The sequence below is a fragment of the Chiloscyllium plagiosum genome, unplaced genomic scaffold (assembly GCF_037043375.1).
Source record: "Chiloscyllium plagiosum isolate Xiang-an unplaced genomic scaffold, Cpla_swu_hap1 HiC_scaffold_33, whole genome shotgun sequence".
NCBI classification, from domain to species: domain Eukaryota; kingdom Metazoa; phylum Chordata; class Chondrichthyes; order Orectolobiformes; family Hemiscylliidae; genus Chiloscyllium; species Chiloscyllium plagiosum.
Genome location: NW_028270171.1, coordinates 29860483 through 29883939, shown reverse-complemented (window position 1 = coordinate 29883939; position 23457 = coordinate 29860483). Strand labels below are relative to the sequence as shown.

The 23457-nt window shown below is 58.7% G+C and overlaps 1 protein-coding gene across 2 annotated transcripts in view; it reads right to left on the bottom strand.

The window, feature by feature from the left end:
• LOC122541985 (extracellular serine/threonine protein kinase FAM20C) overlaps positions 1-23457 on the bottom strand; it is an 80482-nt gene that overhangs the window by 46705 nt on the left and 10320 nt on the right. The window contains exons 3-7 of one of the 2 annotated variants that reach the window (XM_087978124.1): positions 19975-20053; positions 17628-17720; positions 15364-15479; positions 12997-13177; positions 12562-12671 (exon numbers count right to left, since the gene is read on the bottom strand). In XM_087978124.1, the coding sequence (XP_087834250.1) occupies positions 12562-12671; positions 12997-13177; positions 15364-15479; positions 17628-17720; positions 19975-20053 (579 nt within the window). The remainder of the gene's footprint in view (positions 1-12561; positions 12672-12996; positions 13178-15363; positions 15480-17627; positions 17721-19974; positions 20054-23457) is intronic. The other variant, XM_087978125.1, reaches the window with a different exon arrangement.

Genomic DNA, 23457 nt, shown 5'->3' with positions numbered 1-23457 from the left:
ATATTGCAGACACCCCCTCCCCATATCGCAGACACCCCTCCCCACATCACAGACACCCCTCCCCACATCGCAGACACCCCTCCCCCACGTTGCAGACACCCCTCCCCCACGTTGCAGACACCCCTCCCCCACGTTGCAGACACCCCTCCCCACATCGCAGACACCCCTCCCCCACGTTGCAGACACCCCTCCCCACATCGCAGACACCCCTCCCCACATCGCAGACACCCCGCTCCCCACGTTGCAGACACCCCTCCCCCACGTTGCAGACACCCCTCCCCACATCGCAGACACCCCTCCCCACATCGCAGACACCCCGCTCCCCACGTTGCAGACACCCCTCCCGCACATTGCAGACACCCCTCCCCACATCGCAGACAACCCCCTCCCCACATCGCAGACACCCCTCCCCCACGTTGCAGACACCCCTCCCCACATCGCAGACACCCCTCTCCCCACATCACAGACACCCCTCCCCACATCACAGACACCCCTCCCCACATCACAGACACCCCTCTCCCCACATCACAGACACCCCTCCCCACATCGCAGACACCCCTCCCCACATCGCAGACACCCCTCCCCACATCACAGACACCCCTCTCCCCACATCACAGACACCCCTCCCCACATCGCAGACACCCCTCTCCCCACATCACAGACACCCCTCCCCATATTGCAGACACCCCCCTCCCCATATCGCAGACACCCCTCTCCCCACATCACAGACATCCCTCCCCACATCGCAGACACCCCCTCCCCACATCGCAGACACCCCTACCCATATTGCAGACACCCCCCTCCCCATATCGCAGACACCCCTCTCCCCACATCACAGACATCCCTCCCCACATCGCAGACACCCCCTCCCCACATCGCAGACACCCCTACCCATATTGCAGACACCCCTCCCCACATCACAGACACCCCTCTCCCCACATCGCAGACATCCCTCCCCACATCACAGACACCCCTCCCCATATTGCAGGCACCCCCCTCCCCATATCGCAGACACCCTCTCCCCACATCGCAGACACCCCCCTCCCCACATCGCAGACACCCCTCCCCCACATTGCAGACACCCCTCCCCACATCGCAGACACCCCTCTCCCCACATCGCAAACACCCCTCCCCACATCGCAGTCACCCCCTCCCCACATCGCAGACTCCCTCTCCCCACATCGCAGACACCCCTCCCCCACATCGCAGACACCCCCTCCCCACATCGCAGACAACCCTCCCCACATCGCAGACACCCCTCCCCACATCGCAGACACCCCTCTCCACATCGCAGACACCCCTCCCCACATCGCTGACACCCCTCCCCACATCACAGACACCCCTCCCCACATCGCAGACACCCCTCCCCCACGTTGCAGACACCCCTCCCCACATCGCAGACACCCCTCCCCACATTGCAGAAACCCCACTCCGCACGTCGCAGACACCCCGCTCCCCACATCGCAAACACCCCTCCCCGACGTTGCAGACACCCCTCCCCACATCGCAGACACCCCCCTCCCCACATCGCAGACACCCCCCTCCCCACATTACAGACACCCCTCCCCATATCGCAGACACCCCTCCCCCACGTTGCAGACACCCCTCCCCACATCGCAGACACCCCACCCCACTTCGCAGACACCCCTCCCCACATCGCAGACACCCCTCCCCACATCGCAGACACCCCTCCCCACATCGCAGACACCCCCCTCCCCACATTACAGACACCCCTCCCCATATCGCAGACACCCCTCCCCCACGTTGCAGACACCCCTCCCCACATCGCAGACACCCCCTCCCCACATCACAGACACCCCTCCCCATATTGCAGGCACCCCCCTCCCCATATCGCAGACACCCTCTCCCCACATCGCAGACACCCCCCTCCCCACATCGCAGACACCCCTCCCCCACATTGCAGACACCCCTCCCCACATCGCAGACACCCCTCTCCCCACATCACAAACACCCCTCCCCACATCACAGTCACCCCCTCCCCACATCGCAGACTCCCTCTCCCCACATCGCAGACACCCCTCCCGCACATCGCAAACACCCCCTCCCCACATCGCAGACAACCCTCCCCACATCGCAGACACCCCTCCCCACATCGCAGACACCCCTCTCCACATCGCAGACACCCCTCCCCACATCGCTGACACCCCTCCCCACATCACAGACACCCCTCCCCACATCGCAGACACCCCTCCCCCACGTTGCAGACACCCCTCCCCACATCGCAGACACCCCTCCCCACATTGCAGACACCCCGCTCCCCACGTCGCAGACACCCCGCTCCCCACGTCGCAAACACCCCTCCCCGACGTTGCAGACACCCCTCCCCACATCGCAGACACCCCTCCCCCACATTGCAGACACCCCTCCCCACATCGCAGACACCCCTCTCCCCACATCACAAACACCCCTCCCCACATCACAGTCACCCCCTCCCCACATCGCAGACTCCCTCTCCCCACATCGCAGACACCCCTCCCGCACATCGCAAACACCCCCTCCCCACATCGCAGACAACCCTCCCCACATCGCAGACACCCCTCCCCACATCGCAGACACCCCTCTCCACATCGCAGACACCCCTCCCCACATCGCTGACACCCCTCCCCACATCACAGACACCCCTCCCCATATTGCAGGCACCCCCCTCCCCATATCGCAGACACCCTCTCCCCACATCGCAGACACCCCCCTCCCCACATCGCAGACACCCCTCCCCCACATTGCAGACACCCCTCCCCACATCGCAGACACCCCTCTCCCCACATCACAAACACCCCTCCCCACATCACAGTCACCCCCTCCCCACATCGCAGACTCCCTCTCCCCACATCGCAGACACCCCTCCCGCACATCGCAAACACCCCCTCCCCACATCGCAGACAACCCTCCCCACATCGCAGACACCCCTCCCCACATCGCAGACACCCCTCTCCACATCGCAGACACCCCTCCCCACATCGCTGACACCCCTCCCCACATCACAGACACCCCTCCCCACATCGCAGACACCCCTCCCCCACGTTGCAGACACCCCTCCCCACATCGCAGACACCCCTCCCCACATTGCAGACACCCCGCTCCCCACGTCGCAGACACCCCGCTCCCCACGTCGCAAACACCCCTCCCCGACGTTGCAGACACCCCTCCCCACATCGCAGACACCCCTCCCCCACATTGCAGACACCCCTCCCCACATCGCAGACACCCCCCTCCCCACATCGCAGACACCCCCCTCCCCACATCACAGACACCCCTCCCCATATCGCAGACACCCCTCCCCACATCGCAGACAGCCCCTCCCCATATCGCAGACACCCGCTCGCCACATCGCAGTCACCCCTCCCCACATCGCAGACACCTCCCTCCCACATCGCAGACACCCCCCTCCCACATCACAGACACTCCCTCCCCACTTCACAGACTCCCCCCTCCCCACATCGCAGACACCCCTCTCCCCACATCGCAGACACACCCCTCCCACATCGCAGACACCCCTCTCCCCACATCGCAGACACCCCTCCGCACATCTTAGACACCCCCCTCCCACATCGCAGACACACCCCTCCCACATTGCAGACACATCCCTCCCACATCGCAGACACCCCTCTCCCCACATCGCAGACACCCCCTCCTACATCGCAGACACCCCCCTCCCACATCGCAGACACACCCCTCCCACATCGCAGACACCCCCTCCCACATCGCAGACACCCCCACCCACATCGCAGACACACCCCTCCCACATCGCAGACACCCCCTCCCACTTCGCAGACACCCCCTTCCTCATATCGCAGACACCCCCTCCCACATCGCAGACACCCCCCTCCCACATCGCAGACACCCCCACCCACATCGCAGACACACCCCTCCCACATCGCAGACACCCCCTCCCACTTCGCAGACACCCCCTTCCTCATATCGCAGACACCCCCCACCCACATCGCAGACACCCCCCTCCCCACATCACAGACATCCCTCCCCCACGTTGCAGACACCCCCCACCCCACATTGCAGACATCCCCCTCCCCACATTGCAGACACCCCCCTCCCACATCGCAGACACCCCTCCCCATATCGCAGACACCCCCTCCCCACATCACAGACACCCCTCCCCACATCGCAGACACCCCTGTCCCCACATCGCAGACACCCCCTCCCCACATTGCGGACACACCCCTCCCCATATCGCAGACACCCCCTCTCCACATCACAGACACCCCCTCCCCATATCGCAGACACCCCTCCCCATATTGCAGACACCCCCTCCCACATCACAGACACCCCTCCCCACATCGCAGACACCCCCTCTCCATATCGCAGACACCCCCTCTCCATATCGCAGACACCCCCTCTCCACATCACAGACACCCCCACCCACATCGCAGACACCCCTCCCCATATTGCAGACACCCCCTCGCCACATCACAGACACCCCTCCCCACATCGCAGACACCCCTCCCCATATCGCAGACACCCCCCTCCCGACATCGCTGACACCCCCCCCCCACATCGCAGACACCCCCTCGCCACATCACAGACACCCCTCCCCACATCGCAGACACCCCTCCCCATATCGCAGACACACCCCTCCCCACATCGCAGACAACCCCTCCCCACATCGCACACACCCCCAACCCACTTCGCAGACACCCCTCCCCATATCGCAGACACACCCCTCCCCACTTCGCAGACACCTCCCTCCCCACTTCGCAGACACTCCTCCCCACATTGCAGACACCCCCTCGCCACATCACAGACACCCCTCCCCACATCGCAGACACCCCTCCCCATATTGCAGACACCCCCTCGCCACATCACAGACACCCCCACCCACATCGCAGACACCCCTCCCCATATTGCAGACACCCCCTCGCCACATAACAGACACCCCTCCCCACATCGCAGACACACACCCCCCACATCGCACACACCCCCCTCCCTACATCGCAGACACCCCTCCCCATATCGCAGACACCCCTCTCCCCACATCGCAGACACCCCCCTCCCCACATCGCAGACACCCCTCCCCATATCGCAGACACCCCCCTCCCCATATCGCAGACACCCCTCTCCCCACATCGCACACAACCCCCTCCCCACATCGCAGACACCCCTCCCCATATCGCAGACACCACCTCCCCACATCGCAGACACCCCTCCCCACATCGCAGACACCCCTCCCCCACATTGCAGACACCCCTCCACACTTCGCAGACACCTCTCCCCACATCGCAGACACCCCCCTCCCCACTTCGCAGACACCCCTCCCCACATCGCAGACACCCCTCTCCCCACATCGCAGACACCCCTCCCCACATCGCAGTCACCCCCTCCCCACATCTCAGACTCCCTCACCCCACATCGCAGACACCCCCTCCCCACATCGCAGACACCCCTCCCCACATCGCAGACACCCCTCTCCCCACATCGCAGACACCCCTCCCCACATCGCAGTCACCCCCTCCCCACATCTCAGACTCCCTCACCCCACATCGCAGACACCCCCTCCCCACATCGCAGACACCCCTCTCCCCACATCGCAGACACCCACTCCCCACATCGCAGACACCCCTCTCCCCACATCGCAGACACCCCTCCCCACATCGCAGTCACCCCCTCCCCACATCGCAGACTCCCTCTCCCCACATCGCAGACACCCCCTCCGCACATCGCAGACACCCCTCTCCCCACATCGCAGACACCCCCTCCCCACATCGCAGACACCCCTCTCCCCACATCGCAGACACCCCTCCCCACATCGCAGACAACCCTCCCCACATCGCAGACACCCCTCCCCACATCGCAGACACCCCTCTCCACATTGCAGACACCCCTCCCCACATCACAGACACCCCTCCCCACATCGCAGACACCCCTCCCCCACGTTGCAGACACCCCTCCCCACATCCCAGACACCCCTCCCCACATCGCAGACACCCCTCCCCCACGTTGCAGACACCCACCCCACTTCGCAGACACCTCTCCCCACATCGCAGACACCCCTCCCCACATCGCAGACAACCCTCCCCCACGTTGCAGACACCCCTCCCCACATCGCAGACACCCCTCCCCACATCGCAGACACCCCTCTCCCCACATCACAGACACCCCTCCCCATATTGCAGGCACCCCCCTCCCCATATCGCAGACACCCCCCTCCCCATATCGCAGACATCTCTCCCCACATCACAGACACTCCTCCCCCACGTTGCAGACACCTCTCCCCACATCGCAGACACCCCTCCCCACATCACAGACACCCCTCTCCCCACATCACAGACACCCCTCCCCACATCGCAGACACCCCTCTCCCCACATCACAGACACCACTCCCCATATTGCACACACCCCCCACCCCATATCGCAGACACCCCTCTCCCCACATCACAGACATCCCTCCCCACATTGCAGACACCCCCTCCCCACATCGCATACACCCCTCTCCCCACATCACAGACACCCCTCCCCATATTGCAGGCACCCCCCTCCCCATAGCGCAGACACCCCTCTCCCCACATCGCAGACACCCCTCCCCACATCGCAGACACCCCTCCCCACATCGCAGACACCCACTCCCCACATCGCAGACACCCCTCCCCACATCGCAGACACCCTCTCCCCACATCGCAGACACCCCTCCCCATATCGCAGACACCCCTCTCCCCACATCGCAGACACCCCTCCCCACATCGCAGACACCCCTCCCCACATCGCAGACACCCCTCCCCACATCGCAGACACCCTCTCCCCACATCGCAGACACCCCTCCCCATATCGCAGACACCCCTCTCCCCACATCGCAGACACCCCTCCCCACATCGCAGACACCCCCTCCCCACATCGCAGACACCACTCCCCACATCGCAGACACCTCTCTCCACATCGCAGACACCCCTCCCCACATCGCAGACACCCCTCCCCCACATTGCAGACACCCCTCCCCACATCGCAGACACCCCTCCCCACATCGCAGACACCCCTCTCCACATCGCAGACACCCCTCCCCACATCGCTGACACCCCTCCCCACATCGCAGACACCCCTCCCCACATCGCAGACACCCCTCTCCACATCGCAGACACCCCTCCCCACATCGCAGACACCCCTCCCCCACATTGCAGACACCCCTCCCCCACATCGCAGACACCCCTCTCCCCACATCGCAGACACCCCTCTCCACATCGCAGACACCCCTCCCCACATCGCAGACACCCCTCTCCACATCGCAGACACCCCTCCCCCACATTGCAGACACCCCTCCCCCACATCGCAGACACCCCTCTCCCCACATCGCAGACACCCCTCCCCACATCGCAGACACCCCTCCCCACATCACAGACAACCCCTCCCCCACATTGCAGACACCCCTCCCCACATCACAGACAACCCCTCCCCCACGTTGCAGACACCCCTCCCCACATCGCAGACACCCCCTCCCCACATCGCTGACACCCCTCCCCACATCACAAACACCCCCTCCCCCACGTTGCAGACACCCCTCCCCACATCGCAGACACCCCTCTCCACATCGCAGACACCCCTCCCCCACATCGCAGACACCCCTCCCCACATCGCAGACACCCCTCTCCACATCGCAGACACCCCTCCCCACATCGCAGACACCCCTCTCCACATCGCAGACACCCCTCCCCCACGTTGCAGACACCCCTCCCCACATCGCAGACACCCCTCTCCACATCGCAGACACCCCTCCCCCACATCGCAGACACCCCTCCCCCACATCGCAGACACCCCTCCCCACATCACAGACACCCCTCTCCACATCGCAGACACCCCTCTCCACATCGCAGACACCCCTCCCCCACATCGCAGACACCCCTCCCCACATCACAGACACTACCTCCCCCACGTTGCAGACACCCCTCCCCACATCGCAGACACCCCTCTCCACATCGCAGACACCCCTCCCCACATCGCAGACACCCCTCCCCACATCGCAGACACACCTCCCCACATCGCAGACACCCCCTCCCCACGTCGCAGGCACCACTCCCCGCATCGCAGACACCCCCTCCCCACATCGCAGACACCCCTCCCCACATCGCAGACACCCCTCCCCACATCGCAGACACCCCTCCCCCACATTGCAGACACCCCTCCCCACATCGCAGACACCCCTCCCCACATCGCAGACACCCCTCTCCACATCGCAGACACCCCTCCCCACATCGCTGACACCCCTCCCCACATCGCAGACACCCCTCCCCACATCGCAGACACCCCTCTCCACATCGCAGACACCCCTCCCCACATCGCAGACACCCCTCCCCCACATTGCAGACACCCCTCCCCCACATCGCAGACACCCCTCTCCCCACATCGCAGACACCCCTCTCCACATCGCAGACACCCCTCCCCACATCGCAGACACCCCTCTCCACATCGCAGACACCCCTCCCCCACATTGCAGACACCCCTCCCCCACATCGCAGACACCCCTCTCCCCACATCGCAGACACCCCTCCCCACATCGCAGACACCCCTCCCCACATCACAGACAACCCCTCCCCCACATTGCAGACACCCCTCCCCACATCACAGACAACCCCTCCCCCACGTTGCAGACACCCCTCCCCACATCGCAGACACCCCCTCCCCACATCGCTGACACCCCTCCCCACATCACAAACACCCCCTCCCCCACGTTGCAGACACCCCTCCCCACATCGCAGACACCCCTCTCCACATCGCAGTCACCCCTCCCCCACATCGCAGACACCCCTCCCCACATCGCAGACACCCCTCTTCACATCGCAGACACCCCTCCCCACATCGCAGACACCCCTCTCCACATCGCAGACACCCCTCCCCCACGTTGCAGACACCCCTCCCCACATCGCAGACACCCCTCTCCACATCGCAGACACCCCTCCCCCACATCGCAGACACCCCTCCCCCACATCGCAGACACCCCTCCCCACATCACAGACACCCCTCTCCACATCGCAGACACCCCTCTCCACATCGCAGACACCCCTCCCCCACATCGCAGACACCCCTCCCCACATCACAGACACTCCCTCCCCCACGTTGCAGACACCCCTCCCCACATCGCAGACACCCCTCTCCACATCGCAGACACCCCTCCCCACATCGCAGACACCCCTCCCCACATCGCAGACACCTCTCCCCACATCGCAGACACCCCTTCCCACATCGCAGACACACCTCCCCACATCGCAGACACCCCCTCCCCACGTCGCAGGCACCACTCCCCGCATCGCAGACACCCCCTCCCCACATCGCAGACACCCCTCCCCACATCGGAGACACCCCTCCCCACATCGCAGACACCCCCTCCCCATATCACAGACATCCCTCCCCACATCGCAGACACCCCTCCCCACATCGCAGACACCCCCCTCCCCATATCGCTGACACCCCTCCCCACATTGCAGACACCCTCCCCACATCGCAGACACCCCTCCCCACATCGCAGACACCCCCCTCCCCATATCGCAGACACCCCTCCACACTTCGCAGACACCTCTCCCCACATCGCAGACACCCCCCTCCCCACTTCGCAGACACCCCTCCCCACATCGCAGACACCCCTCCCCACTTCGCAGACACCTCTCCCCACATCGCAGACACCCCTCTCCCCACATCGCAGACACCCCCTCCCCACTTTGCAGATACCCCCTACCCACTTCACAGACACCCCTCCCCACATCACAGACACCCCCCTCCCCACTTCACAGACACCCCTCCCCACTTCGCAGACACCTCTCCCCACATCGCAGACATCTCCCTCCCCACTTCGCAGACACCCCCCTACCCACTTCAGACACCCCTTCCCACATCGCAGACACCCACCTCCCCACTTCGCAGACACCCCCCTCCCCACTTCACAGACACCCCTCCCCATATCGCAGACACCCCTCCCCATATCGCAGACACCCCCCTCCCCACATCGCACACACCCCTCCCCATATCGCAGACACCCCCTCCCCACATCGCACACACACCCGCCCGACATCGCAGTCACCTCTCCCCACATCGCAGACACCCCCCTCCCCACTTCGCAGACTCCACCCTCCCACATTGCAGACACCCCCCCACATCGCAGATACCCCTCCCCACATTGCAGACACCCTTCCACTCACTTCACAGACACCCGCACTCCACATCGCAGACACCTCTTCAAAAACGCAGACACCCCTACACATCGCAGACACCCCCTCCCCACTTCACAGACACCTCTCCCCACATCGCAGACACCCGCACTCCACATCGCAGACACACCTCCACACATCGCAGACACCACTCTCCACATCGCAGACACCCCTCCCCCACATCGCAGACACCCCTCCCCACATCGCAGACACCCCTCCCCACATCACAGACACCCCTCTCCACATCGCAGACACCCCTCCCCACATCGCAGACACCCCTCTCCACATCGCAGACACCCCTCCCCCACATCGCAGACACCCCTCCCGACATCACAGACACCCCTCTCCACATCGCAGACACCCCTCCCCACATCACAGACACCCCTCTCCACATCGCAGACACCCCTCCCCACATCGCAGACACCCCTCCCCACATCGCAGACACCCCCTCCCCACATCGCAGACACCCCCTCCCCATATCACAGACACCCCTCCCCACATCGCAGACACCCCTCCCCACATCGCAGACACCCCCCTCCCCATATCGCAGACACCCCTCCCCACATCGCAGACACCCCTCCCCACATCACAGACACCCCCTCCACACATCGCAGACACACCCCTCCCCACATCGCAGACACCCCCTCCCCATATCACAGACACCCCTCCCCACATCGCAGACACCCTCCCCACATCGCAGACACCCCCCTCCCCATATCGCAGACACCCCTCCCCACATCGCAGACACCCCTCCCCACATCACAGACACCCCTCTCCAAATCGCAGACACCCCTCCCCACATCGCAGACACCCCTCTCCACATCGCAGACACCCCTCCCCCACATCGCAGACACCCCTCCCCACATCGCAGACACCCCCTCCCCACATCGCAGACACCCCCTCCCCATATCACAGACACCCCTCCCCACATCGCAGACACCCCTCCCCACATCGCAGACACCCCCCTCCCCATATCGCAGACACCCCTCCCCACATCGCAGACACCCCTTCCCACATTGCAGACACCCCCTCCCACATCGCAGACACACCCCTCCCACATCGCAGACACACCCCTTCCACATCGCAGACACCCCTTCCCACATCGCAGACACCCCCTCCCACATCGCAGACACACCCCTCCCACATCGCAGACACCCCCACCCACATCGCAGACACCCCTTCCTACATCGCAGACACCCACTCCCACATCGCAGACACACCCCTCTCACATCGCAGACACCCCCACCCACATCGCAGACACCGCTTCCCACAAAGCAGACACCCCCTCCCACATCGCAGACACCACCCTCCCACATCGCAGACACTCCCTCCCACATCGCAGACACCCCCACCCCACATTGCAGACACCCCCCTCCCACATCGCAGACACCCCTCCCCACATCGCAGACACCCCCCACCCCACATTGCAGACACCCCCCTCCCACATCGCAGACACCCCTCCCCACATCGCAGACACCCACACCCACATCGCAGACACCTCTCCCCCACGTTCCAGACATCCCCTACCCGACATTGCTGACACCCCCATCCCCACATTGCAGACACCCCCCTCCCATATCGCAGACACCCCTCCCCACATCGCAGACACCCCGCCCCCACATTGCAGACACCCCCCACCCCACATCGCAGACACCTCTCCCCACATCGCAGACACCCCTCCCCACATCGCAGACACACCCCTCCCCACATCGCAGACACCCCTCCCCACATCGCAGACACCCCCTCCCCACATCGCAGACACCCCTCCCCACATCGCAGACACCCCCCTCCCCACATCGCAGACACCCCCTCCCCACATCGCAGACACCCCTGTCCCCACATCGCAGACACCCCTCCCCACATCGCAGACATCCCCCTCCCCATATCACAGACACCCCTCTCCCCACATCACAGACACCCCCCTCCCCACATCGCAGACACCCCTCTCCCCACATCGCAGACACCCCACCCCACATCGCAGACACCCCCTCCCCACATCGCAGACACCCCCCTCCCCACATCGCAGATACCCCTCTCCCCAAATCGCAGACACCCCCTCCCCACTTCGCAGACACCCCTCTCCCCAAATCGCAGACACCCCCTCCCCACTTCGCAGACACCCCTCTCCCCACATCGCAAACACCTCTTCCCACATCGCAGACACCCCCTCCCCACATCGCAGACACCCCTCCCCACATCGCAGACACCCCTCCCCACATCGCTGACACCCCTCCCCACATCGCAGACACCCCTCCCCACATCGCAGACACCCCTCCCCACGTTGCAGACACCCCTCCCCACATCGCAGACACCCCTCCCAACATCGCAGACACCCCCTCCCCACATCGCTGACACTCCTCCCCATATCGCAGACACCCCCTCCCCACATCGCAGACATTCTCACCCATCAGGAAGTCCAGGATGGTCATGTCCATCACATCCAGCAGACGGCTGCTATGTTTGTAGGGCGATGTTTTCTGAATATGATCGCAGTAAGAGGGGTCTGTCTCCCACCTAGAACAGAGAGAGAGAGAGCTCAGAGAGGGGACAGGGAGGTGGGGGGGAATGGGGCAAGGAAGAGGAGGATGGTGAGAGAGAGGGGAGGGAGAGAAGGGGGAGTGAGAGAAATGGGGAAATAGAGATGGGAGAGGGAAAGAGAGCGAGGGTGGAGAGTGACAGAACAGGCAGAGGGGGTGGGCAGTGGGAGGGAGGAGGAAGGGGGATGAATAGGGAGAGACTGGGGGCAGGAGAAGGGGAAGGAAGGGGAGGGTTGAGATGTCCAGAGGGTGGAGTGGCCTGGATTCGGATGTGTGCTCGCAAGCTCAGGGCCTACACTCACTTGGCCTTCTTGCTCTTGTGGTAGGAGCGTCTCCAGGGATTCCTCCAGGAGAGACGTTTAGCAAGATTCACATCAGGGAGGTAAGCAGCCATCGAGCCCTCCATCAGATGTGGTTTTCCACACAGAGGGTGCTCCATGTCACAGTAATAGGAGCAATCGCCATAGAAACAAACATTGTTCGCTAAGAGATAGAGAAAACTGTTACTGCCCACGGCCTGACAGGGCTCGATACCCCCTAACCTCATCGACAGTCACCATCCCCATCCATAACCCAGATTACCCCACCCAACTGTGTCCCCATTCAAACCCTCCCTGTAAACCCATACACCCCCTCCCCATGTCCCCATACACCCCTTCCAATGTCCCCATACACCCCCTCCCCATGTCCCCGTACACCCCCTCCCCATGTCCCATACACCCCCTCCCCATGTCCCATACACCCCTCCTCATGTACCCATACACATCCTCCCCATGTCCCATACACCCCTTCCCCATGTCCCCATACACCCCCTCCCCATGTCCTCATACACCCCCTCCCCATATACCCATACACCCCCTCCCCATGTCCTCATACACCCCCTCCCCATATCCCCATACACTCCCTCCCCATGTCCCCATACACTCCCTCCCCATATCCCCATACACTCCCTCCCCATGTCCCCATACACCCCCTCCCCATGTCCCCATACACCCCCACCCCATGTCCCCATACACCCCTTCTCCATGTCCCCATACACTCCCTCCCCATGTCCCCATACACTCCCTCCCCATGTCCCCATACACCCCCTCCCCATGTCCCCATACACCCCCACCCCATGTCCCCATACACCCCTTCCCCATGTCCCCATATACCCCCTCTCCATGACCCAATGCCCCTCCTCCCTGTGTTACCATCCCTCATCCAGTGTCCCCATCCCCACTCCATGAGCTACACAACCCCCTCCCTATGCCCTACTCCACTCCCTGTGTCCCCAGTTACACCCATCCGCACCCCCCCCCTCCCCCGTGGCCCCAAACACCCCCTCAGAGTGTCTGCATCTCAGTGACCCCTCCCAGTCTCCATGTGCCCATCCCCACCTTGTGACCTACACACCCACTAATCCATCCAGTGTCCCCATACACTCCCTGCCTTGTGTCCCCAAACCCTGCCCCCCTGAGTCCCACACATTACCCCCCACCCCATGACCTCGCAACCTCCCCTCAGTGTCCCCGCAACCCCATCCCATTTCTGCACTCTCCCTTCCAGTGATCCCTCAAGCCAGGGGAAGCTAACAGCCATTTCCCAGCCACACAGATCTCAACGCACTCAGTGTCTCTACACCCAGAGTCCTGTACTCCCCTGTTTACTGCACACCCACCCCTCGCTCCCCCCCACCCTGCCCACACATTGTCTCCCTCTCCCTCAGTGTCTCTCACCTCTCCCCCTAATGTCTCACCCATTTGCCTGGTGTCACTGTGGTATCTCACCCTCAGGTTTGCCTCTATTCCCTTCCCACTCTGTTTCTCCCTCCCTCTCTCTTCTATCTGTCTCTGTCACTTTTTATCTCTCTTCTGCCTTTGTCCTGTCTCTCCCCTACCCTCTCCTCTGTGTCCCCATCCCCACATCTCTCTTTCTCTGTCTCTCTCTCACCTCTGTCTCTCTTTGTCACTCTCTCTCTCCCCTCCCCTCTCCATCTCTCTCCCCCCATCTCTCTCTCTTTCTCTCTCTCTCCCTGTCTCTGATCCTCTCTCTCTCCCCCTCTCTCTGTCTCTCTCTCCCCCTCCCTCTCTCTCCCCTCCCTATCTCTCCCCCTCCCTCTCTCTCCCTCTCCCTCTCTCTCCCCCTCCCTCTCTCTCCCCCTCCCTCTCTCTCCCCTCCCTCTCTCTCCCCCTCCCTCTCTCTCCCCCTCCCTCTCCCCTCCCTCTCCCTCTCTCTCCCCCACCCTCTCTCTCCCCCTCCCTCTCTCTCCCTCTCCCTCTCTCCCTCTCTCTCCCTCCCTCTCTCTCCCCCTCCCTCTCTCTCCCCCTCCCTCTCTCTCCCCCTCCCTCTCTCTCCCCCTCCCTCTCTCTCTCCCTCCCCCTCTCTCCCCCTCCCTCTCTCTCCCCTCCCTCTCTCTCCCCCTCCCTCTCTCTCCCCTCCCTCTCTCTCCCCTCCCTCTCTCTCCCCCCCTCTCTCTCCCCTCCCTCTCTCTCCCCTTCCCTCTCTCTCCCTCTCTCTCCCTCTCTCTCCCCCTCCCTCTCTCTCTCCCTCCCCCTCCCTCCCCCTCCCTCTCTCTCCCTCTCCCTCTCTCTCCCCCTCCCTCTCCCCTCCCCCTCCCTCTCTCTCCCCCTCCCTCTCTCTCTCCCCCTCCCCCTCCCCCTCTATCCCTCCCTCTCTCTCTCTCTCACCGGGGGAGATGAAGAAAGTCCTCTCTAGGTGTTTGTCGAACGTCCGCTCTCGGATCTCCTTTACCACGTCGACCCAACGACCCGAAGTTGGAGGAATTCTTCGGAAACCTAAAATTCTTCAAAACACAAACACAGGATTAACCTCTCCTCAGTGGTGTTCCTCAACAACCCCATTTCATCCCCCCACCCCCCCCAACACACACACACAGACACACACGCAGCTACACACAGACACACACACACAGACACACACAGACACAGACACAGATAAACAGACACACAGACACACACACACACACAGACACACAGACACACACACACACAGACACACAGACACACACACAGACACACACACACACACAGACACACACACACAGACACACACACAGACACACAGACACAGATAAACAGACACACAGACAGACACACACACACACACAAACACGCAGACACACAGACACACACGCAGACACACACACAGACACACACGCAGCTACACACACACAGATCCATATACACACACACAGACACACACAGATATACACACAGACACATATATACACAGACACCCACACAGATACACACACACAGAGACACATAGATACATATACAAACACAGGCGCACACACATACATATACACACACAGGCAGTTACTCACATATATACACACACAGGACAGATACACACATACACAGACAATAGATACAAACACGTGCGCACACATACACAGTGACTCACACACACCTACACACACACAGACACACACACACACCCTAAAAGTCCAATGGAACTTATTAAATTGAAATTAGTTTGTGGGGTTATGATGGACTTTAGTCCCCGTGGTGTTCACCGTTTACACAGGGCTTAAAACTCTGGCAGATGGATACAACAACCCACAGCCCCTGCTTCGGCCCACTCCCCGTTACCATGTTTACTGCATGAATTAAAATAGCAAGGTCATTCAGATCAATTTTTACTGACATGAAGGGAAAGCTCCCTGATTCCATGTTATTATATTACCAGTGGTCCAACCTCGATATCCCGAACCCCTAACACCCCCACCCCTACCCCTCAATACCTCCACCCCTTACCCCTCAATACCCCCAACCCCTACCCCTCAGTACCCCCAAGTCCTATCCCCAATACCTGCACCTCCTACTCCCCAATATCCCTAATCCCTACCCCTCAATAGCCCCAAATCCAACCCCTCAATATCTGCAACTCTTACCCTTCAATACCCCATCCCTACCCCTCAATACCCTCAATACCCTCAATACCCTCAATACCCTACCTAGTTGTCACTTCCCCATCTCCCACTAACACGGTTACCATGGTTAACGACCTCCGGCTGTGCAGTTGCTCCTTGATTTCTCCACTAAAATGGTGCAATTTTGAGCTTTTCAGTCAAACTTAACATTGTCAGAACCTTCAGCATCTCTGCGTGAGTCCAATCACTCATGGCCCTCGTGCTGGAAAATTCACCCTATCACCCCTGACAAGGCCCGGGTGCCCAGAGCTCATCAACACTCAGGCCTAAAGGTTTCCTCAACCTCCAGGTTCTTATGTTAACTGCCACTCCTTCAGAAACAAGGGGCTGTTGTATGTTCTTCTCCTTCTCGACCTGTCCTGCTCTCTTCATATGTATCTCCACAGGCTTCACTGTTCTTTTTGAAAGCGCCCTTTATTTCAGATCTCCGTCCCAATTGTGGAAGCAAACGGTTTCACTTCACATTTCGCTAGATGTTTCAGGTACCTCCACCTCCCCTCCCCCCAACACACACACACACACACTACTCCTCCCCCACCCCCTAAATTCCAGCCCACTGAGGTCTGTCACTCTTCACCGCCCTCAGCTTGCTGTCACTGACTAACCTTGAAACGTTCTCCGTTTATCGAAGTTCAAGGCCCTGCAACATATCACAAAGGGCAGAGTCCGAGACACTGACCACTTGGAGACCATCGCAATACACCTCACACACTGAGGAATGACCCGTACCCACTGCATTCCCCAAGACCCAAATCCATGGTCCCTCTACCAGATTAACCCCCTCCACCGGACTGACTCTTCCCTCCCATGGACGGAGCCCTCCTCACAGACCCCTTCCACCCCTCACAGACTGAACCCCTCCCCACAGACTGAACCCCTCCCCAGGGACCGAGCTCCTCCTCTCCTCAGACTGACCACCTCCACATCAACCGGGCCTCTGGCCCAGGAGTTGGCTGGTTGCTGACAGCTGTGGTAGGGGGGTTCCTGGTCACTCACCGATCCAAGTGAAAAGCAGCAATCTCCGCATTGTGACGTTCAAAATCAGAAAAGTAGAACAGGTCAACAGAGGTTTCCTCTTCCCGAGTCTGTCTGAAGGAATTAAAGCTGATTAATCAACACGAACAGGCTCAGAGATTAGGTACATCGAGACACTGCGAGATGGCAGGGGTGTGGGGGGTGTTGCGGGCAGAATATCCCTGGTCCAGCTCAGGCCGGTGACCTCCGGCAGCTCCATGAAGAAGGGTTACACCTGAAACGTTGACTTCTCCATCTCCTGATGCTGCCTGGCTTGCTGTGTTCCTCCAGTCTCCTGCCTGTCGACTTTAAGGTCCAGCAGCTGGAGTTGTGTTTGTCTCTAACCAGCTCCATGTGGACAGCCAGCAACCTGCACCCAGAGCAGCTCAATGTCCATTCGGTTCTGGTGGGCCAGGCTATCCCTTAGTTATCCAGGGCTGTCTGCACTTTGGGATCTGGTCAAACTTGGGTCTTGCCTGGGTCAGTCATCTGCCCCAGCCCCTTCTCAAAGGGTCAGTGTACCACATCCATTCTCTTGCTGTTTCACAACAACGTGGGGTCCGTTCTCAGGCCAACAGCATCGACCAGGCCAACCAAGCCTCTTGACAGACCAACTGAACAAATACTTTGGATTAGTCTTCACTAAGGAGGTCACCAATAACCTCCAGAAATGCTAGGGGACAGAGGGTCAGAAGGAGAATGGAAGGAAATCCTTATTGGTCAGGAAATGGTATTGGGGAAATTGTTGGGATTAAAACCCAATCCCCACGGCCTGATACTTTGCATCCCAGAGTACTTAAGGAAGTAGCCCTAGAAATAGCAGGTACATTGGTGATCATTTTCCAGCATTCTGTAGCTTCTCGATGACTTCCAATGGACTGGAGGATAGCTATTGTAACCCCACTCTTTAAAAAAGGAGGGAGAAAGAAAACAGGGAAATATAGGCCGGTTAGCCTGACATCAGTGCTGGGGAAAATGTTGGAGTCAATTATTAAGGATGTAATAACTGAGCCTTTGGAAAGCGATGACTGAATCAGTCCTCGTCAGCATGGTTTCACTAAAGAGAAATCATGTTCGACAAATCTTCTGCAATTTTTTGAGGGTGTGACCAGTGTAGGGGACGAGGGTGAATCAGTAAATGCTGTGTATCTGGACTTTCAAAAGGCTTTTGACAAGGTTCCACCCGAGAGATTAGTGAGGAAAATTAAAGCTCATGGTATCAGAAGTAATGTATTGATATGGACAGAGATCTGGTTAGCCGACAGGAAGCAGAGAGTTGGAATAAATGGATCCATTTCAGACTGGCAGGCAGTAATGAGTGGGGTTCAGTGCTGGGACCCCAGCTGTTCACAATATACATTAACCATTTGGATAAAGGAATTGAATGCAGTATCTCCAAATGTGCAGATGACACTAAGCTGGGTGGCAGGGTGTGCTGTGAGGAGGATGCTAAGAGGCTGCAGGGTGACTTGGACTGACTGGCTGAGTGGGCAAATACTTGGCAAACGCAATATAATGTGGATAAATGTGAGGTTACCCACTTTGGTGGCAAAAATAGGAAGGCAGTTATTATCTGAAAGGTGGTTGTTTAGGAGAAGGTGAGGCGCTTCGAGACCTGGGTGTTATGGTGGAACAGTCACTGAGGGCTGACACGCAGGTGCAGCAGGCAGGGAGGAAAGCTAATGGCATGCTGGCCTTCATAGCGAGAGGATTGGAGTGTCGGAGTAAGGATGTCTTGCTGCAGTTATACAGGGCCTTGGTGAGGCCACACCTTGAGTATTGTGTGCAGTTTTGGTCTCCAAGTCTGAGGAAGGATATCCTTGCTGTTGAGGGAGCCCAGTGGAGGTTCACCAGACTGATTCCCGGGACGGCAGGACTGACTTATGAGGAAAGGCTGGGACAACTGGGCTTGTACTCACTGGGATTTAGAAGAATGGGAGGGGGGATCTCACAGAAACAAAATCCTGACGGGGCTGGACAGGCTGGGTGTGGGAGGAATGTTTCCAATATTGGGGAAGTACAGAACCAGGAGTTCACAGACTAAGAATAAGGGGCAAGCTGTTCGGACTGAGATGAGGATGAATTTCTTCACTCAGAGAGTTGGTTGTTTGTGGAATTCTCTCCCACAGGAAGTTGTTGCAACCAGTTTGTTTGATATATTCAGAGTGAGCTTGTGGCTAAAGGGATCAAGGGGTATGGGGAGAAAGTGGGAATGGCCATGATCGTATTGAATGGTGGTGCAACTCAAACGGCCAAATGGCCTACTCCTGCACCTAGTATATGTTTCTATGTCATCAGGGTGGCAGGGCCTGACGTCAGGGTGACTTACTTTATTGGTTTAAACAACGCTTTGCCATAATTCTCCAACGATATTGTCAACTTCAACTGGGTCCCACCACGTTTTTGAACTAGAAAAAACAAAATTCAGCAATTACTCTCCTGTAAACGCTGCTAACCATGACCCATTGTCCACAGCACTCTATCCACACATTACCCCCTACCCTATTCAGTGTTCATTGTCCAGCAGCACTCTGCCCCTACAGAACCCCCTACCCTGTTTAGTGCCAGCAGCACTAATCTGCTAACATGTTATCCCAACAATATGCAGGAATGTAGGGCTGAGGTTAAAACCAGATCAGCCCTGATCTTATTGAATGGTGGAGCAGGCTTGAAGGGCCAAGTGGCCTACCTTTACTCTTTGATCATATGTTTGTGGATATATAATAAATATTTAATAGATACGTGGTCAATATGTTGGCTTAAACCCTCATTCATGCCCCCATCCAACCTGGCATTAATTCCCCTTGGGCCTGGCCCCTCTGTGCCACTCCTTCCCAGGCCCGGCCTCACTTCCTCTTTGATCTGGTCTAACTCTCCTTTAGCCAGGCTTTTCATCCTCAATCCCACTCAGGCCTGGCCCCATTTCTAGGCCTGGTCCCTCATTCCCCTCAAGATCAGGCCTCACTGCTCTCCAGCTCCAGTAGGCCTCACTCTCCCTTGGGCGTGACTTTTTGCTCCCATTCCCCCCTCACATCCTAACCCAAGGCCAGGACTCATTTTCCCCATCCCAGCCTGGCTTCACATTGTCCTGGGCCTGGCCTCACACTGTCCTGGGCCTGGCCTCACACTGTCCTGGGCCTGGTCTCACACTGTTCTGAGCCTGGCTTCACATTGTCCTGGGCCTGGCCTCACACTGTCCTGGGCCTGGTCTCACACTGTCCTGGGCCTGGCTTCACATTGTCCTTGGCCTGGTCTCACACTGTCCTGAGCCTGGCTTCACATTGTCCTCAGCCTAGCCTCACATTATCCTGGGCCTGGTCTCACACTGTCCTGTGCCTGGCTTCACACTATCCTGGACCTGACCTCACACTATCCTGGGCCTGGCCTCATACTGTCCTGGGCCTAGCCTCACACTGTCCTGTGCCTGGCCTCACACTGTCCTGGGCCTGGCCTCAACACTATCCTGGACCTGACCTCACACTGTCCTGGACCTTTACCTCACACTGTCCTGTGCCTGGCTTCACATTGTCCTGGGCCTGACCTCACACTGTCCTGGGCCTGGCCTCACACTGTCCTGGGCCTGGCCTCACATTGTCCTGTGCCTAGCGTCACACTATCCTGTGCCAGGCCTCACACTGTCCTGGGCTTGGCCTCACACTGTCCTAGGCTTGGCCTCACACTATCCTGGGCTTAGCCTCACACTGTCCTGGGACTGGCCTCACACTGTCCTGTGCCTGGCTTGACACTGTCCTGGGGCTGGACTCACATTGTCCTGTGCCTGGCCTGACACTGTCCTGTGCCTGGCCTCAAACTATACTGGGCCTGGCATCACACTGTCCTGGACTTAAACTCACACTATCCTGGGCCTAGCCTCACACTGTCCTGGGACTGGCCTCACATTATCCTGTGCCTGGCTTCAAACTATCCTGCGACTGGCCTCACACTGTCCTGGGACAGGCTTCACACTGTCCTGTGCTTGGCCTCACACTGTCCTGGAACTGGCCTCATACTGTCCTGGGCTTGGCCTCACACTATCCTGGGCCTAGCCTCACATTGTCCTGGAACTGGCCTCACACTATCCTGTGCCTGGCTTCAAACTATCCTGGGCCTGCTCACACACTGTCCTGGGTCTGGGCTCACCTTCCCACCCACTGCAGGCCTTGGTCTCCTGAATCTGGACACTGACAGAAGCTATTTGACCTAGGACAGCACAAGTAATGTACTCACTAATCCAATGCATCCCCAGACCCTTGTCCATACACATATATACCCATGACCAAAAATATCTGCACCTAAAAACACAGTTGAGCGTGTGCGCCCAAACCCAGCCATTCACCCACAGACCCTGTCAGCCAGATATAGCAAATTGTGCTGGGCTAGTGTCCTGCTGATGATATAACAAGGGCTGTCCAGAGACTCATTAAACTAAATAGTCACTGGAACAGTGGAAGGAGACTTGATGTGAGTGGACATTAGGGTAATTCCTAGGAACTACACCTAACAATTGCGTGACATTTTTGGACTTAGTTTAATAAAACATCATCAAGGCAGTAGGGCAGGTGATGCGTTGCAGCTGCAGAATGTGGGAGATCATAAACACCCATGTCACCCACAGCAACCACATCTACACTGAGTGTCAGCAGCTCAAGGGACTTTGGCTCTGGGTTAATGAGCCAGCGTCTGGTTTTTAGACATGGCGATGCATCAATGAGGTGAAAAATTACTGAGACACTTTCTTCCAGGAAGTAGTCACACTGTCTCAACTCGATACTTCAGGGCCGGAGGGTGTAACTGGGAGTAAGCTAAACATGGAGATCCAGCAGCAAGTACAGGAAGAACCTCAGGCCTTGCGGCATGTGAGGACAAGAGCAGGGGCTGCAGGAACGCTGAGCAAACTGACCATAGCACCTTGGTGTAGGAAGCCTATCAAGTTGGGGGTGGAGGGGGGGGGGGGGGGCTGTTGGTTAAACAGAAATGTAGCTATAGTTCAGGGGCAGGAAACAATGAGAGAGAGAGACGTTCAGCTGAGAGCAGCTCACCTTCCCATTGAAGACACATCCTCTGAGGCTGGAGAGCAGCTCAGAATGGGAGGGGGAAGATCAAGGTGTTGTGATCCACAATGGTCCTGATGATACAGGTAGGACTAGGAAAGAGGGACCATGAGCAGATGGGGACTAAATTAGAAAGTAAGACGTAGAATCAAATTGGGTAGAGACAAGAAACAGGAAGTCACTTATGAGAGCAATTTATAGGCCTCCTGTCAGGAGGTACACTGGAGGGCAGTGCCAACAGGAAGGTATAACTGGGGTGTGTAAGGAAGAGACTACAGTAATAATCAGTGACTTTCATCTATACATAGATTGGGTGAACTAGATTGGCAAATGTAGCCTGGAAAATAAGTGAATATGTTGGAGTCAACTTCTGAGTGAGCCAACTAAGGAACAGGCTGTTCTGGAATTTAGAATGAGACATGATTACTCAATAACCTATGATAAACAAGCCTGGGCGAAAGCAATCATAACGTAATCAAACTTTGTGTTGAATTTGAAGTGAAAAAGTATGGGTTAAAGTCCAGTGTTTTAAATCTGAATAAAGTTGATCGTGAGGGTAAAGTGACTGAAAAAGTGAGTTTACAAAAAAAAGGTGAGACAGCAGAGATGTGGTGTCTTTGACAGAGATATTTAATGACTCTCAGCAGTGATTTAACTCAGGCAGAGAATGACCGGTGGCTAAACAAGAAAGTAAGCAACTCTATCAACCTGAAAGGAAGATTATAATTCTGAAATAGTGTGGCTCAGAAGAGTGATCTGAT